General features: G+C 41.7%; 1 protein-coding gene across 8 annotated transcripts in view; it reads right to left on the bottom strand.

Moving 5' to 3' along the window:
* Positions 1-327: 327 nt before the first annotated feature.
* Positions 328-18729, bottom strand: part of Wnk (Wnk kinase) — a 49775-nt gene continuing 31373 nt past the window's right edge. For 4 of the 8 annotated variants that reach the window (XM_053763235.1, XM_053763239.1, XM_053763237.2 and 1 more), the window contains exons 19-39: positions 16718-18677; positions 16347-16496; positions 15690-15898; positions 15150-15293; positions 13954-14149; positions 13177-13322; positions 12665-12893; positions 12016-12196; positions 11351-11442; positions 9748-9825; positions 8743-8937; positions 8327-8497; positions 7905-8023; positions 6101-6172; positions 5282-5422; positions 4721-4802; positions 3683-3772; positions 3250-3443; positions 2434-2625; positions 1326-1470; positions 328-474 (exon numbers count right to left, since the gene is read on the bottom strand). In XM_053763235.1, coding sequence (XP_053619210.1) covers positions 428-474; positions 1326-1470; positions 2434-2625; positions 3250-3443; positions 3683-3772; positions 4721-4802; positions 5282-5422; positions 6101-6172; positions 7905-8023; positions 8327-8497; positions 8743-8937; positions 9748-9825; positions 11351-11442; positions 12016-12196; positions 12665-12893; positions 13177-13322; positions 13954-14149; positions 15150-15293; positions 15690-15898; positions 16347-16496; positions 16718-18677 — 4833 coding nt within the window. In that variant the 3' untranslated portion in view covers positions 328-427. The remainder of the gene's footprint in view (positions 475-1325; positions 1471-2433; positions 2626-3249; positions 3444-3682; positions 3773-4720; positions 4803-5281; positions 5423-6100; positions 6173-7904; positions 8024-8326; positions 8498-8742; positions 8938-9747; positions 9826-11350; positions 11443-12015; positions 12197-12664; positions 12894-13176; positions 13323-13953; positions 14150-15149; positions 15294-15689; positions 15899-16346; positions 16497-16717; positions 18678-18729) is intronic. The other 4 variants (XM_053763240.1, XM_053763241.2, XM_053763242.1 and 1 more) reach the window with 4 other exon arrangements.

Here is an 18729-nt window from a genome sequence, read left to right as displayed (position 1 = left end):
TCGTTTTATTGTAAATGTCCTCTTCGCGTATAACATTAGCGCGCTTGCATCACTATGTACACTCAACAGCACATCAAGTTACCCTGTACAACTGTTCGCTCCCATGGGAATTCCGGGATAAAAAGTACCCTATGTTTTATTCCAAGTTATATCCTACCCGTGTACCAAATTAAATTCTATAACAATCCGTCCAGTAGATTTTGCGTGAAAGGGTAACAAACACACACATATACATCCTCACAAAATATTAGTATTAATAGTAAGATATTAAATAGTAATCATCATTAAAATAATCAGTATTAGGGCTAGTGAAATAAAATGCACCAGTTCTAGATATCACATATGAATATTTTATTTACTCGTAATGATATAGGTATATGTTACATGGTACAATAAATATAAGGTACGTAGTGAATCGCTACACCTGTCATAACTGCGTGCTCACCGACAGCAGCACCACCTGCCGGAACATCGCTGCAACAAACACATACGAATATCTCAATAAAATACATATTTATTAGCTAAGTAGGTTTATTATATACATAACTTGCAGCCCGCCCCGGTTTCGCACGGATGCATTATTATATATAAACCTCTTAAATCCTACTAAACCTACTATTATTATAAATGTTGTGATGTATATGTGTACGTTACTATTTCTAGTAAAATTTTTTAGACGGATTGTTACGAAATTTGGTAAACGAGTATAATATACACATAGGGTACTTTTTATCTCGGAATTCCCACGGGAGCGAAGCCCTGGGGCGCAGCTAGTCACGCTATATATTAAAAAAATCTGCATCAAAATACGTTGTGTAGTTTTCAATATCTAAACATACATCAGTCAAATCTATATATCAGACAAATAGCGGGATGTGATTTTGTTTTATACTACGTTATAATTTTCCCAAGAGTATTATGTAATGTATACTTTTACAACTTGGGTAATAAGGTTTAAGTTCAATAAGAGAGAAAAAAAAATTGATTTCGACTATAAACAGACAATCCAGCCGACAGAAAGGGATGCATCTAAAGGAATTAGTAAAGTAGGAACTAGTAAAGGAATGCAGTCATTTTTCTCTTTCTTTCGTATACCTGCATTCCTGTCTGTTCGTCGGTCAGCGTCTGCCAATTGAAACAATGGATCATCGAAATCATCGTTGTCAAAAAAATTTACATGTAAAACTTTTTTTTCACAACGATGATTTGATATCATCAATAAGTGCGGCGGGAGAATTGGACAAATGAATGACTTTTTGACAATCGCCGACGGCCGCCATTTACCGGTCGCTAGATGCCGGCCCCACTCTCACAACACACAGTACCTCTGTCAGTGAGCGTGTCCTGGCTGAGCACAGCCGCCAGCAGCGTCTGGTCCGCTAGCTGCCGACGGCCGCCATCTGGCGGCAGGTCGTTAGCCAGCCGCTGCCAGCGCGCTAACTCCGCGGACGCCGGCACCCGCTCCGTACCCTGCTATGCTCATTTATTAATGCCGTACAAAATAAAAAATAACAATATCATGAAGCTCGAAACCTCATAAAAACGGAAATTAATAACGAGATAATTTTACCAGATTTCATACAGCTCATAATTAAAAAAAAAATAAAAACGAACAAATCATGTCACAAGCGATAAAAATCGGCGCGCATTTGTTGTACGGAATTATACAATAAATGCGTACCGCATTAATTGAGACAAACGAAACATATAAATGGAAATTGTCCAATATCTCAAGTAAGACGTATCTTCAAAAAAAAGAAAAATCTTCAAAAAAAGAAGTATCTTCAAAATCAAAATCAAATCATTTATTCAGAAATTAGGCCTTCACAGGCACTTTTTCACGTCATATTCTAAATTAAATGATGTTTACCAAAGCTACAAACTACTAGCATTTCGGAACGACCACTGCTGAGAAGAAATGCCGAAAGAAACTCATTCAGTGTTGGTCCCTATTATGCCAGAGGGGCTTACCATTTTTTAAATATAAATTTATGTATAATTTTTTATCAGTAATATAACATGTAAGTACACAATAAAGTACATGGTCAAAAGGTATACTGAAACATATTATGATTGTCATCAAGTGCTGATGAAAGGAAAATATATATACTTATATATATATATATATATATATATATATTCGTTCTTCATAAACCATTCATCTCTTCTTACGCCTTCCACTCTCCAATAACTATCCAATGTCGTAAGTTAACGTTTCCTTCAGTAGTTCTACTAATATTATAAATGTGAAAGTTTGTGAGGATGTATTCACATCCTGTTTGTTACTCTTTCACACAAAATCTACTGGATCGATTGTAATTAAAATTTGGTACACGGTTAGAATATAACCTGGAATAACACATTGGGTACTTTTTGTCCCGAAACTCCCACGGGAGCGAAGCTCGGCGCAGCTAGTATAAGACACTGACTGACCTCCGGCTGCGTGTCGGCGGCGGCGGGCGGTGTGAAGGTGGTGAAGTCCGGGTCGTGGTGCAGCGGCAGGTCGCTGGCCAGCACGGCGCTGGTGCGCGCGCCGCCCGCCTCCACCACCAGGTAGCTGCGGGGGGACGGCGACGAGGGGGAGGGGGAGGAGGAGGAGGAGGGGCAAGGGCCGCCGGGGGGACTCTGCAAACAAGGCATTGTCGATTGTTTGAAGTGATGATGGTTCGGCGGCTAAGACGCCAGGCGGCTAAGAGGTCCCAGGTTCGAATCCTACTCGTGCCACATGAGTTTGTATACCAATCTGACTCATGTATAGTAGTTTTCATCGACCACCACTTGCTTCCGGTGAAGGAAAACATCGTGAGGAATCCTGCACACTGGTTGGTGTTCAGTGTGCATGCAACTTCTTGTCACTAGAGGTGATTAGTCGTGAAAGACATGTCAGATGCCTTTGGGCGACTTGAATAAAACCAGTCAGTCACCAGTGTTAGCAAAATTACAAACCTTGCTGTATGCAACAGCTACTTTAACGAAAAAAAAATGACGCCGCTAACAGGCCACGCCTCATTGTTCAATAATTTTTATTTACTTATTCACTTCCCGTCCCGGCATCGCCTGGGTAAAACCAATTATGGTTTTACCCAGGCGATGCCGGGACGGGAAGTAATTTATTAAAATTAAACACGTAAACCTTCCTCAAATCAGACTATCTACTAAAACAACGCGCAACAAAATCCGTTGCGTACAGGGAAGTGACTTTGTTTTATACGATGTAGTAATAAATCAAACTTTATTTAACATATCTACCTGTGTAGCGGGCTCTATGATGGTGTGCCGGCGGTTGTGCAGCACGTCGCAGACAGTGTACTCGTGCGCGCGGGTGTCGGTGATCACGAACGTGTCCGCGACCTCGTCCGCGCCGCTCTCCGACCACTCCGAGTGCTTGTCCAGGGAGTTCGAGTCCAGGGTGCCCAGTGCCGACGTGTCTAACTTGTCTTTACCTGTTAGGAATACGGAATTATTATACAGGTTGTTTTCGAAAATCCTTTACATTTTTGAAAACATATCTTTGAGGGGCTAGCGCGAATCTGATTAAGAATCATCAAAAATAAATAGTTCCTTAAACTTGTCTATTTCTTCTTATAGATCCTTACATATGAACAACTTTACAGTACCTTATACCAAATATTAGTTCGAACCTATATTCCGGGGCACACACAACACCACATCACACACTGACCTGTGTCCAGCAGACACAGCTGGTAGGGGCGGCAGGGGCGCGCGCGGCACACGCGGCACTGGGCCCCGCGCCACGACCACCGGCCCACGCCTGCAACCACAGTGTACTCATTCAAGTTCCAATAACATGGCAGTTAAATACCCTATTTGTATTTAATGCCACATGTACACTCAGCGCTATCGGGCAGGGGAGTGAGCACCCAGTGGGTCACTCGCCTGTCACCGCCGCTGCCGGCGCTCACGGGAGTGCAGTAATTAAATAACAATTACATTTTTAGAACTTTATGAAATTGAGCGGGTAATATGGGATTGCTTATACTGATCGGACATAATGCTGTCGAACCAGCAAACTCACGAGATTAACGTCAGTCATTTTTGCGAGTGGATAAGAAGAGAGAGAACTCTCTCTCTTCTTTATTTATCAATTTTAAAATGACTGACGTTAATTTCGTGAGTTTGCTGGTTCAAATATTATTTCAAATTTTGACATTTTTAATAATGATGTAAATTCGTCCTCCTAATTTTTAATATATGTATAAGACTTATATTTGTTAATTGACGTCCTTGGAGAAAAGGCTGCGGTGAAGTTCGTAGCGCCGCTTCTTCTTCACCTGCGCATTGGAAGCCGGCAGTAGACTTAGTTGTATTTTTTTTTACGTCAATAAGTGATGTATCCTAAATTGAATAAAAAATTTTGAATTTGAATTTGAAGAATACTAGCGGCCCGTCCCTGCTTAGCTCGGGTAAAACTTTAATAAATTATTCACCTAAACCATCCTCAGGAATCAAACTATATACAAATAAAACCCGCATCAAAATCCGTTGCGTAGTTTTAAAGATTTAAGCATAGGATATAGGGACAGAGAAAGCGACATTATTTTATACTATGTAGTGATGAAGGCTGAGTGTAAATGCTCACTCGTGTCGTTACTGCCGCAGAAGTATTTAGGGAAATATTTCCGGCAGCGGCAGGAGAAGTGGCAGTGGGCTGAGTGTAAATGTGAATAAACATACTCGCAAAATGAATAACCATACTGACCGTCGTAAGAGTTGGAGACGCCGTCCTCGACGTTGACCGCCAACATTTCATGCTCCTCTTGTCCGTGCTCTATGAACACGTCCTGGGAGCCAAATCATTGTATATTTTAACTATTAATTTATATTGAGGTCCAAAGACAGAGGTGTGGCGAAAACTCAACTACTCTCTTGATGACTGAAAACCAGTGTTTGCTCCTTGAGCAATTCCCACCACTGAATTGTCGCCAATTTGTACCACTGCGGCACACGTTTACGTCACGGAAGCAATCTTATTATTGTTTTTTATAGATGTGTATCTCTAACATATTCCAACTTTTAATTATTTGTACGTGTATCAGTTGATGCAAATAAACTTTTTATCTATCTCTCTCTTTCATCTGAGCGTATCCCGGTTGTTTCCGCCGTCGTAAAACGCCGGAGCTCATAGTCCGCGTTTCTACTTTTTCTGCGCACGGTCGTCGGTATTCCTAGTTGTCAGAGCATTGGCACGCGTATCAACCTTGACGATACCAAGCCAACGCTATCTGGGGTGACCCCTCCTGGCAGCGAACACGAAGCTCACCTTGGGCGGATGCTTGTAGTGCAGACTGATCTTGCTGAGCTCGTGGTCGAGGTCCGCGAGCTGCGCCGCGTGCCGCGCGGCCGCGTTGCCCGCCCCCCCCGCGCCCGCCTCCAGCTCCAGCCCGCCCGACAGACTCTCCGCCTGGGTACACCACAACAGTCGTGAGATTGCGAGGAAGGCTGACTCAGCGCGCCACACGTCGCTGGTTTTATATTTTTTATACTAGCTTTTGCCCGTGGTATCGCCAGCGTAAATTTTCCATGGGAACAGTTATTTTTCCGGGATGAAAGCAAAAATATCTTACTCCGTACTTCAAATTGCATACATGCAAAATTTCGAGAAGAATTGGTTAAGCAGACCAATCGTAAGAGGTAACAAACTTACTTTCGCATATATAATATTTGTTAGGATGTATGTCAGTCTGTAGAACTGTACAGGGTGACCTTTCTCAGGAATCTATCTATTTATTGCTGAAAATCGTACAAAAATCCGACCGGTAATTTTAGAGTTTATCACGTACATACGTCTTTTTACATTTGTAAGGATATTCTTCTTTCTATAATATGTAAAGATTAATATCTGCAGTACTGTTAAAAATATATGTATCGGCTAGGGTGCAACATAAACGCATGTATATAAGACGTAACGTATACAACACATGCACAAATAAAATAAATGAAAAAACACTCAACGGCCCACACTAAGCACTAAGCTCGTATCGCGGGTCCGATAGACACAACCCGACCCAGGACCAAAGAGCTCCAAAAAGCGGTAACCCCGGATGTCGACAAGCAAGTACAGTGACAGTGCAATACAAACCTGGTTGATTGGTCGGTGAGTGGGGGACAGCGCGGGACTGTACTCCAGCGGGGACGCCGGGGACACCGGGCCCTGCGGCAAGCGGGACAGTGTACACACAGACACACAGACACTTAGACCTGTTTCACCACTTGCTGGTAAAATATTCTAGTGTAGATGTAAATGTACGTTAAGTACTTGAAAAAGAGTCTAACACGAATGGTCGTCGCAATCGGTCGTCCACACCATTACATGGCGACCCTGTTATCTGACATATAAACTAACTGCTAGATAAATATCTATAAGTTGTTTGCCAGTTACTTCAGTCCAATACTTGTGAAATACAATTTTTAACGTTCGGTATGTTATATATAGGTTATCAGATACTTGATCAGCAAGTGTTGAAATACGTTCTTAAACTTATATACACAAGTGTTGTATATGATTTACCACAAGACATTACAAATATCACAAAACAAGTGAAGCCGAAGACAAAAGCTTCCTCTAGGGGCGAACTCACGTTAACTCCCATTGTAATATCGAATGGTAAACCGTTTTAATATCAAATAAATGCAAAAAAAAAAGTATTTACAAATGTACAGCATGATAGCAAATCATATTCATTCAAAACATTAAAAAACAGCAGTTTCTCAAAACGTATGTTTTATAAACTTCAGTTATTTTCTCGCTCTTTATTTTCTCGTTCAGATATTTTTTAGCGTTCTGTCCCGTTTCTTCTCATGTATTTCTTATATCCGTTTCAGTTGTAAGAGCGAACGTTTTGAAGAGAAATCGACATTTATCTTCAGAAATTTTACAAGTAAACATCAACAACCTTGAAACTTTGCATAAAGGATCTACACAAAGTATGTATATAGGTACTTTGTATATTAAGACTAGCGTCCCGTCCCGACTTCACTCGGGTAAAATATGCAGAGGACTTTGTTTTATAATATTATGTAAGGATGAATATCCGACCGAAATCGGACATGGTGACAACTTCAACAATTTTGAACTCGTGTGATCGCTTATGGCTTACGTAGCTAATCTTGTGGTGGACGTTCTCATGCATTGCGGGCGAGTGAGCACAGCATTACTGTGGTATACTAGCTAAATTTTCTATATAATTTTCCCTTCAGTGAAATATTTAGTATTGACTCATTCATTAATCTGGTTTCCCCATACAAACTTTGAACTCCCTTTTTACCCCCTTAGTGGATGAATTTTGAAAAAGTCCCTTCTTAGTGCACCGCTAGACCACATAAGGAACCTACGTGCGAAATTTGAAGTTTCTAGACCCAGCGATTTGGGCTGTGCGTTGTCAATACGTGTACGTGTCAATCAGTCATGCAGTGTCTTCTTTTATATACATATACACCATAAATTTTAATTATGTCAAAAAAAGTGGGGCAATCAATACCTATTACTGATAATATGTGCATAGCACAAAACATAAAAATCAAAATCCAAAATTTATTCAAAAATAATCTATAATAATTGGTTATAATACTTAAGAGTGTGCCACCTGACTACTGTTCCGTGACTGACTTTGTGTTCCGTGCAGCGGTGCACGATTTCGATTTTCATTGATAAAAGCTGGCAATTCATATTTATTTATTACGCGATAGCGAGAGAACACGATAGACTATGAATTGGAATAATTGGGAGTTTCAATAAATAAATTCATTGACATAAACGATAATATTAAATTTTGATTACTCGCATGTATTAATAGGGTCTTTAATGTTTTAAGCCTTTAATTTTTTTGGCATAATTAAAAAGTTACGGTGTATATATTATATTGTGCAATAAGCAATAAACTCACGCTGTTGGAGATGCTGTGCAGCTTGTGCTGCAACGAGAGCATGTAGTCGTTATAGCTCTGCGGCTTGTTGGGCGTGCTCGGCTGCGACGACCCCGTCGAGTTCACGCTCGACATGCCTGCTGATTCAAATACAATAACTTTTCACACAAGTTTTATTGTTGTCGAAGAGATCTTATTGTTTTCAATGTGTGACAAAATATCATGTCCGTGCGGTAAACCGTTGAGGAGCTCCCACGTCTGCCGCCGTTCCTGGGTGCACCAGCAGGTCACGCTTATAATAATAATAATGCAAATTAAACGCGTGTACAAAATTTCTGCTCGATCGGTTGAAGATATCTGCTTCAAATCTGAGTTGCAAAATTCCACCAGACATTGAATGTTATAATTGTAATCGATTGCGAAAAAATCTATGATAAACTCACCCTGGATCTCCATGTCCTGTGCCCGCCTCGCCAGCGCATGCGTGACGGCGCGGTGGGCCACCAGCTGGCCCAGGTTCTGGCCCACGAGGCCCAGCTTCTGCCCGCTCAGCGACAGGTTCTGCCCCGATATGAGATTCTGACTCCCTAATCCTAGATTCTGGCCCGCTAGACCTGTCAAAAAATTACGAATATTATCCATTCTTGTCACTATCTTACAACAACTCTCTCTCTCTCTCTCTCTCTCATCTAAGCGCTTTCCCGCCTTCCTCAGCCGTTGAACGTCGGAGCCCAGGGTCGTCTTCCCTTCGTCTTTTTCATTACCTCTTCGCACGGTCGTCGTCATCCCTAGTTGTTGTCAAACCATTTATTTGTGTATCAGATTTAACGTACTTTAACCAACTATTATAAAAGTTCACCTAAATTCTGCGACAGTCCCTGCTGCATAAGATTCTGATTTAGCCCCAGGTTCTGGCCCATCATGTTCTGCTGCAGAGAGAGCGGGGGCAGCCCCGCCTGCAGGCCCCCGGCCAGGCCCAGGCCCAGGCCGAACGGCTGGCCCAGCGGCTGTGACGCGAACTGGCTCACCGACGTCGGCAGCCCTTGTTGTTGAACTGAAATGGTTGTTTCGCAATTCAAATATTATTTTCTTATTAACTAGCGACCTGGCCTGGATTCGCACGGGGCCATTTATGTAAGTGTAAACCTTCGGGAATAAACTGCCTAAATGACAGTGAAAACTGCATCAAAAGCTGTTGCATGTTATAAAAGTAGAAAGCCATAGAAACAGACAGAAGCGGGCGACTTTGTTTTATACTATGTAGTGATTTATATATTATAATCAGCAAAAAAAAATTAAAAGGGGACTTTATAGTTATTTAAAGGGAATGTGACCAAAGAAAATATTATGAAAATGTAGAAAAGAGTGCATATAGACTAATATTTTAGACTTCACATTGCAGAGGAATATTTTAGAGATGTCAAGCTGACAACAATTTTATACAGACATATATTAATCAAAGAACACAGAATATAACTTTTATAAAGCTATATTTAAGGCCACAGAGCCACCCGAAAACTTACAACCCATCTGCATCCTAATTTTTTTGTATTGCGAATATTTCCCGCGTGAACCGTAATTTTTCCGGGATGAAATGTATGTCTTTCTCTGTACTTCAAACTACATGTATGCAAACTTTCAAGAAGATTGGTTCAGCAGACAAAGCATATAGAGGTAACAAACAAACCTTCGCGTTTATAATATTAGTTAGACTCTCTATTCACCACATGAAATTGCATTTATGATAAGTCCGCCTTTGCACTCATTATGTTTGAATAATGTATGTATTGTAACTTATAAATCCTTTGCGAATGGTGCAATAAAGAATTAATCTATCAAGGACGATGTTGGAACTAGCAGTTACCTATGAAGTCTGTGGACCTCATGGGCGGGTAGTACTTCATCTGCTGGTACTGCGCCGGCAGCCGACCCAGCACCGCCGCTGCGGAGGTTAGTCACACGTCAGATGCGCTCTGAATGGATTGCAATGCTTCTACTTGTATTTCTTTTTGTTACTCTGATTATGGCTGATTAATTTTCAATCAATTGATTTATTGTTGTAATAGTTATAAATAAATACTGATAGATTTCTCTATATGTTGCCGAATAGACTTGTAAAATTATTATTTTGTAATATGAATAGAGGCTCCAATAATAATCCGTACGAGATTTTTTATTGACTATTCCATGAATTATTTTTGGTGATAGATGTGAAGAAATATTTATATATGTTTTTGATATACATATTACAAAATGCAATCCAGTCACCCCGCATTGTGAAACAACATACAATTATTAACGATCCACTAAAACTACATCAACTATTCGAGCTTGTTAGTGAGATCGGAAAGCAAAAATATATATACACAAAGCCCTCAGTGCCACTTTTACATGTTTCAGATTATTTGTAAATTAGTCTATATAAATAAGAAATGCTTGGAAATCGTATAAAAATTGCTATTTCAACTTCTACTATTCATGTTCCGAAATTATTCGCCGAAACATGTAAAAGGCGCTACCATTTTACTCACGATTTAAAATGGTTATATATCTCGTTGGTACAGTCAACAGCACGTCAAGTTGCCCACGCATGAACTTCTATGGCGCGGTGACACCAGCGAGTTTGCAATGAATTTGCCTAGGTTGATGTGCTGTTGACTGTACTATAACATATCATAGTATAAGGACTATTATAATTTCTATGAACATCGTGCAAATTGAAAGGAAAATGTGAAATAATACGCAGTATCTAGTAAATGTTAACGTGTTCAAAAAAAAAAGGAAAAAATAAAACCATGCCATTTATTTGGAACATACAGGGTCAACAGCAACATAATCAATCCAAATTAATTTCATATTAGCTCCTATTACCGCGGCATAAAGACTAATCAACTGTAATTAATTTGACATGCGACAATCAACTTAAAAGCGTTACTGCGTATTATTCACACTAAAAGAGGAAAATGAATAAGTAACAACCAAACAGACGGACAGACACATATTCCGATAACCTATGCGTTGTTGACGATGGCGGCGTGCTGGAACTGCGGCTGGTTGAGCAGGCCCAGCAGCTGCGGACACACAGACAGACAGACATACCGGGCTGAGCGTTGTTGATGATGGCGGTGTGCTGGAACTGCGGCTGGTTGAGCAGGCCCAGCAGCTGCGGACACACAGACAGACAGACATACCGGGCTGGGCGTTGTTGATGATGGCGGCGTGCTGGAACTGCGGCTGGTTGAGCAAGCCCAGCAGCTGCGGACACACAGACAGACAGACATACCGGGCTGGGCGTTGTTGATGATGGCGGCGTGCTGGAACTGCGGCTGGTTGAGCAGGCCCAGCAGCTGCGGACACACAGACAGACAGACATACCGGGCTGGGCGTTGTTGATGATGGCGGCGTGCTGGAACTGCGGCTGGTTGAGCAGGCCCAGCAGCTGCGGACACACAGACAGACAGACATACCGGGCTGGGCATTGTTGATGATGGCGGCGTGCTGGAACTGCGGCTGGTTGAGCAGGCCCAGCAGATTCGGGCCGGCCAGGCTCTGCTGCTGGCTGCCGAACACAAATCAGTTACACCCTTATGCGTCTGTTTAGATACTTCAAAGTTGGTACTGTTAGGCGAGAAAAGACTGCACTATTCAGTAGAAACGAAATCAAGAACGGTAGTAGAATAACATTATGATTTTACAGCAAAATAAATTAAAACAGACTTTTTAGGAAATTACTTTCGCGGTTAATAAATATTTTAAAATGTACGGGTACGAAAAAAATATTAGATTTTTCTTTTCTTACTTAAAGTACTGTGACAAGTTTATTTGTTAGACAAATTAAAAAAACCCCAACATTCAATATTCATTTCGCTACAACTGCTGACTAGATTTTGATCAAACATATCTAAGAACCACCTCATAAAAATTAGCTATCAAATAAAAACAACCGCATTCAAATCGGTTCACCCGTTGGTGAGCTACGGTGCCACGTACATAGACAGACAGACAGACACACTTAGCCCCCTTTTTGTGTCGGGAGTTAAAAATAGTTTATGTCTACTCGACAAATCAAGTGTTATATATAACCCTTGTTATCTACAGAAACACAAACCGATAGACAGCAAAACCGACTCACTTCATAATATTCTGTTTGAGCAGCATCCTCTGTATGTTCTCAGCGTTGGGCAACCCCTCCCCAGCCGTGGACGTGGGCTGCGTGGACAGCCGCGGGGCGAGGTCCAGCGGCGGCTGACTCAGACCTATGTTGAGACCTAGATCTGCGCCCGCGCCCATTGGTGTTCCTACTTGACTTAAACCTGAAACAAATTGTGAACTGACAAGGGAAAAGGAGATAACGAAACGTAGATTTAATATTCATACTAGCTGTGCTCCCGGCGGTGTTAACCACGAAATTATTTTTAAAAAATACTAACGTTTTATGCACAGTAACGCTATCTACTTGAAAGGCGTCGTAAATGAGTTGAATTTGCCTTTTTAATGTTAGTGGGATAAAAACTTTAACCTCGGTGGCGCAGTGGTAAAGTGCTATGAACCGAGAGGTCCCGGGTTCCATCCCCAGTCGGGTCATAATGGAAAATGATCTTTTTCTGATTGGCCCGGGTCTTAGATATTTATCTATATATGTATTTGGTATAAAATATAGTATCGTTGAGTTTGTATCCCTTAACACAAGTCTCGAACTTACTTTGGGGCTAGCTCAATCTGTGTGATTTGTCCGTATATATTTTTTATTACCTAAAATTTGAAAGATAAGAGAGAGTTACCTAAAATGGGAGTATCAGTGGCTATCTGCAGCGGAGTGGTCAGACTAGGCTGCAACACGTTCGCGTTCACGTTCGGCGGCTGCTGCGGCATTATGGACTGTACGCTGGTGGGAATAGCGGCGGGTATCGCTGGCTCCTCTTTTATTAGCTCAGATAACTGTTGCGGGGGTACCACAGTCTCTTGCTTCTCGGGGAGACCGTTTATTTCGTGTGGTCTTTCTTCAGGGACCTGTATACAAAAAAAAAAGCAAAAACATTATTTTTTTGGTCGCCAAAGAGATCTTGTTTCATTCAATGAATGATATAAAAATCTTGTTGAAGATTCCAACCAAACTTATTGACATTTATACATACATATTTTGCAAGTTAAAGAGGGTTTATATGCACTTTGTGCACCTGAGTGTTATCACCTGTGCAAACAAAGTGGGATTCAGATCACTAGACAGAGATAGAAGAAACCTTCACGAGTAACATAGGCCATAGGCGGCTAATATTTAAGAATCAAGACTGACCTCCTCTCCGCGATCGACGACGGGGCTGACTAGAAAACGGGAGATCTTCCGAGTGGGCTTGTGGGGCTTCCTGTGCTCGCCGTTTGTGGAGTCCGTGCTGCCCGAGCGCTCGCCCGGCATCGACGACGCGTCCGACTGCGCTGAGCCTGCAGGACAATACGAGTATATACTCACTCAAACAAACATTATATATGTGTGACAAACATTATTTTTTTTTACAATGTTGTGTTAAAAGATTTACTTAACCCTACATGTTTCACCGTCCACGGGTATGCAAATTGAAATGGAGAGCACGCTATCATCCCGCAAAACAAAATCGAATAAATAATAGTAACTAAATTTTACTGAGTTTGTATGTATTATTTTATTTACACAAATTTTGCGAGCAGATACGGATGATAAAACTCTGGGATCCGGCGCTCAACGGCTGAGAAAGAATCCGGAAAAAACGTTGAGATGAGACAGAGAGGGAGATATGAACAATGAAACAGTATCAAGGAAATCGATATCAAAAACTTACAAAAATAAACAAGACCGCAGCAACTCTATTGAAAACTGAGCTCTAAACGGTCCTCTGTAGACATAATTTAAATTGACAAGACGAGAGCTCACAGCCAGCAGTTTGCTGTCAACATAAAATATGTCTACAATGCACGCTTTAAAGATCATTTTTCAATGAACGTCACCTCGCCGAGTTCCCATCCGGAGACGTAGAAGAATGCTATGACTATAATGTACATGGTTAATTAAGAGCTGTTATAAAATAAAGAGGTTCACCACAGGAGGACGCAGTGCTGATCTTCCTGGTCTGAGTGTCGCGGGTGCTCCGCTCGGGCGCCTCGGGCTCGGGCTCCAGCGCCAGGTCGCACGCTATGTTGTCGTGGCTGGCGGTCGGCGTGGTGCACTCGGAGTTGTCCTGGTTCGAGTCTGTCAGGTTCTCCTCGCGCTCGGTCGTTTCCGAATCGTAATCAGTCTGGAGTGTACAATAGTATCGAATCGTAACTAATATTACAAATAGGAAAGCGAGTTTGTTACTTCTTCACGCTCTATTTATTGCACCAATCTTCTTAAAATTTTGCATACATATAGATTGAAGTATGAAGGACATAGGCTATATTTCATTCCATAAAAATAACTGTTCTCGTGGGGAATTTACGCGGGCGAAGCCGCGGGCAAAAGCTAGTAATTGATAAATAAATTAAAAATATGGACAAGTTAATTCAAGAGGTGTGTTATGGGATACTAATTCAGATAAATTTATTTTCTCAGTTAATGTTTTACTTTAGAATGTATAGGATTGAATTAATTTTTGATTTATTTTCAACAAAATTCAACAATATGAACTTTGTGGGTAAAGGAAGTATCCTTTTGAGTTAACGTAATGGAAGATGTATTTATTAATTCACACTACTACCATTACAGATAAGACAATGTTTGTTGTTTGTTTTTCTCAGTCTACTGCTGGCAGTTGAAGCGATGGTGGCACAATAGTTGAGACCGGCCGCCTGTGACCGAAAGGACCCAGGTTCGAATCCTACTCGTGCCGCACGCGTTTGTATGCCAATCTGACTCTGAGTTTTAGACCACTTGCTTCCGGTGAAGGAAAACATCGCGAGGAAACCTGCACACTGATTGACGACAGTTCATTTCACTAGTTGTAATAATTAATAATGTTTATTTTGGTCAGACATGGACAATAATTATCTGCTACGCAGACGACACAACGACACACTATGTATGCGACTGTTTGCCACTAGATGGCCGTAGGTAATCGTAAACAGTTATGTCAGGTCAGAATTCAGTCAGAATAAAATCTCACACCAGTGTTAGCAATAACACACTCGATATGAATGAATGAAGTCAAATTCAAATCATTTATTCAGAAATTTGACCTTCACAGGCACATTTTCACGTCAATTTTTATATTAAATAGTTATTTCTCACAAGCTACAGACTACTGCAATTGATTATACCTTATCAATGTTCAGCCGCAGAGAATGGTGGTGGGGGTTGAGTACGGGAGGCACGCCGGGGTTGGCAACGAGTTGGGACACTATGTCCCTGATTAGTTCCGTGAAGGTCGCGCTTTGCCATTCTGGCAGCAGGTTGTTGGACACCTGAGGTACAAATACAATTCATGAATATGTTTTTCTTATCAAAAATGTTATTTTTTTCCACAAGTTTATAGAGAGATCTTGTATCTGTCAATGTGTGACAAAAAAAATCATGTCAACAGAGTATACTCACTCTCATACATACAAATATACAAGCTTGTAAATTTGCCATAGTAAAAGTATAATTCACGGCCATAGTGCCAGGGTTGCTCATAAAAATAAACCCTTAATGTTCAAGATTTATCTGTAGTTTTATGAGGTCAACCTCTTTGGGAATGCTATTGTTACCTATCACTTGCTGGGACTGGTACTCCAGCTGACATTCCACCGCGGTGTCATTCACCTCAGTACAATCAGCCGGAGAAGCTGACCTATCCTAGTAATGACGGACGGACTCACCAGATTACTAGCTATCTCATCCGGGTTCACGTCCCGGATGTCGAACTTGAACGTGACGGTCTTGGACTTGGACTCCAGCTGGCACTCCACCGCGGGGTCGTTCACCTCCAGTACAGTCAGCTTCGGAAGTTTATCTTTCTCGCGCGACCGTTTCTTCGAGCCCCGAGATTTCTTTTCACTTGTTATTGGTGATGGAATGGCGGTGCCCACTGGAAATAAATCTATATTTTGGATTCTGTTCGCCAATAGGGCAAACAGATGTTTGCCACCAAGTCAAATCTGATACTTTAAGACTACTTTATGTAAATTAAAAGTCGTTGCTAACTTTTAATGAAATTTCTTCTAGCGGACCTATGGGTGATTCTTTGGTTGCCAAAAAAAGCCAAGTTTTAATCCTGCCACAATTGAATAATAATAATGAACAGCATTATCCATAAACACATTAGGTACACAAATTATATAGAATAGGTAACATAACATATAGAGCAAAGGCGGACTTATTGCTCAACAATCTCTTCCAAGCAACCTATTAGCATTAACCAAGCTATTTATATAGATATATTAATTTTGTATTTATTTATTTGCCCAAACCCTAAAAACATATTCTTATACGACAGGTTAGCCTTTTACATTACTTATGTATTAATATATAATTACCTTCCTCCCCCTGCTTCTCCTCGACAGAGCTGAGCTCAGGCTGTCGTATCGCCTCAGGATGGGTCGCCCCGGACGGGAATTCACTCATCGGCGTCAAAAATTGCTCTTTCTGCCCGTTGTTGTTTGAGTACCCGTTGTCATGAGTTTCAGCTGTTACATGGGGTCATGTTAGAGACAGTAGACTTAGACGTGACCATTTATAAATATGTAAAAGCAAGTTTTTGTAAATAAAATATGAATACTAGTATCAGAAGCCAAAATTAAGCAAAGTTTGTAAATATTATTTACGAATAGTATATGTAGTACGTTCAACAAAACAAATTTATTCTAAAACCGAGTACACTTAAGACCTAACACAAAAACCAACATACCTGACAAATTCAACTGCTGCGGCACGGACTCCTGAGGAACATACTGTGTGACAGTGGACACGGGATGTGGGACAGTTTGGCTCGGCTGTGGGACTGACTGCACCGGCGGCGGTATAGGAACTGATTGCGGTATCATGTTCGTCGTGGGTTGCGTAACTTGTAGGACAGACTGAATTTGCTGAGGGACAGATTGAATGGGCTGCGGCACGGATTGTATCGGTTGTGGGACAGAAGATAACGTCTGCGGAACGGTCGGCATCGCTTGCGGCATCGATTGTGATATAGTCGACTGAGGAATAGTCTGTGGGACTGATTGGACTGTTTGTGGGAGAGATTGAATCGGTTGTGGAACTGACTGAACCGGTTGAGGGACTGATTGGATCGGCTGTGGTATTGATTGAGCCGGCTGTGGCACTGACTGAACCGGTTGTGGGACTGACTGGACCGGCTGTGGGACTGACTGAACCGGCTGCGGGGCAGACTGAACCGGCTGTGGAACAGACTGAACGGGCTGTGGCACTGATATAGTTTGTGGCACAGACGTCAAGTTATTCGGTAGCGTTTGCGCCGTACTTAATTGAACTGACTCTTGTATACTATGAGGTATATTTTGAGGAACTGAAGACTGCATAGACTGCATATTTTGCATCATAGCTTGCATCGGCTGACTTTGCGCTTGTTGGTACATCTGGAGGGGGTTTGCAGCGTAATTTTGCACTGGCGTGCCTTCATGACTAGATATCTGCATCTCCTTCTGTACCACATTGAAGTTTTGAGCCAACATGTTGTGGGGCAACGACTGCCCCTGTATGTGGTGCATGCGTTGGAAACTCAAATCCTCCGACTGTTTCTGCATTTGATTCTGCAGTTCTGCATACTGATTTTGGAATTGCATCTGATCTATTGACATTTGAGGCTGCAACGGAGGTTTCTGAAACTGATCGGGAACTAAAGTTTGCTGTTGATCGTGCACATCAGCCGAACTTATCTGACTCTGTTCTGACCCCTGTCTCGTATACATCGGCCTTTGTGCGCGCAATATCTCCTCAACTTCCCACTGCTGCTGCCCCATCAATTGCTGTTTCTGTGTCAACAACGCCAAGTTCTGTCTTTCAATAAAATTCTGTTGTTGTTGTAAATGCAACTCTTGCTGAGCCAAATACTGTTGTTGTTGCAAATTCCTCAAATGCTGTGGCGACAGAGTTTGCCCGGGCATGTGGAGTTGTTGTTGTGTTAACAATTGCTGCTGTAACGCTATTTGGTGTTGCGCTAGTATTTGCTTTTGCATGTTTAGTTGTTGTTGCGCTTGCGACAACTGTTGTTGCGCTTGGGCGACTTGTTGATGTTGCGCCGCCAACATCGGATCAGTTAACATCGGCTGCATGTACTGTTGATTCTGTTGATAATTCATGTTCTGCTGTTGGATTTGAGCACCAATTAGATTCTGCATTTGTTGTATATCCTGTTCTTGTTGTATTTGTTGTTGTTCCATCTCCGTTTGTTGCATCATTTGCTGTTGATTTTGTTGTTGCTGCGGCTGGGTTTCCGATTCAGATTCTTTTCTCGACTGTAGCGTGTCTGGTCTTTGGATTATCTGTGCTAAAATGTTTTGTAGATTCTGTAACGAGGGGTCCAACATCTGTCCCGTGGCGACTGCGAGATTCTGGGGAGCATTAATAATATTGTCTTGCGTTAGTTGTTCTTCGAATTGCTTCTGTTGTATCGCTGCTGCTTGTTGGGCTATTATGTTTTGCTGTTGCTGTATTATTTGTTGTTGTAACACTTGGTTTTGGTTGCTGAGTTCGGCGGAGAGCTGTTGTTGTTGTAGGAGGGACGGTTGGAGTTGTGTTTGCGAGGGGTTGGCTTCGAGGAGGGTCTGTTGGGCCTGCTGCTCGATGAGCTGTCCTTGGACTGTTTGCTCCAGCATTTGCTGGTTCAGGAGATTCTGTTCCATCATCACCTGCAAGCAACGGAATAAATTTATTGGTGCAATTTAAGTTAGCATTAAAATG

This window comes from Plodia interpunctella, chromosome 23 (genome assembly GCF_027563975.2).
Source record: "Plodia interpunctella isolate USDA-ARS_2022_Savannah chromosome 23, ilPloInte3.2, whole genome shotgun sequence".
Classification (NCBI taxonomy): domain Eukaryota; kingdom Metazoa; phylum Arthropoda; class Insecta; order Lepidoptera; family Pyralidae; genus Plodia; species Plodia interpunctella.
Note: the sequence above shows the minus strand (reverse complement) of the source record. Positions and strands in the feature narration are given on the sequence as shown.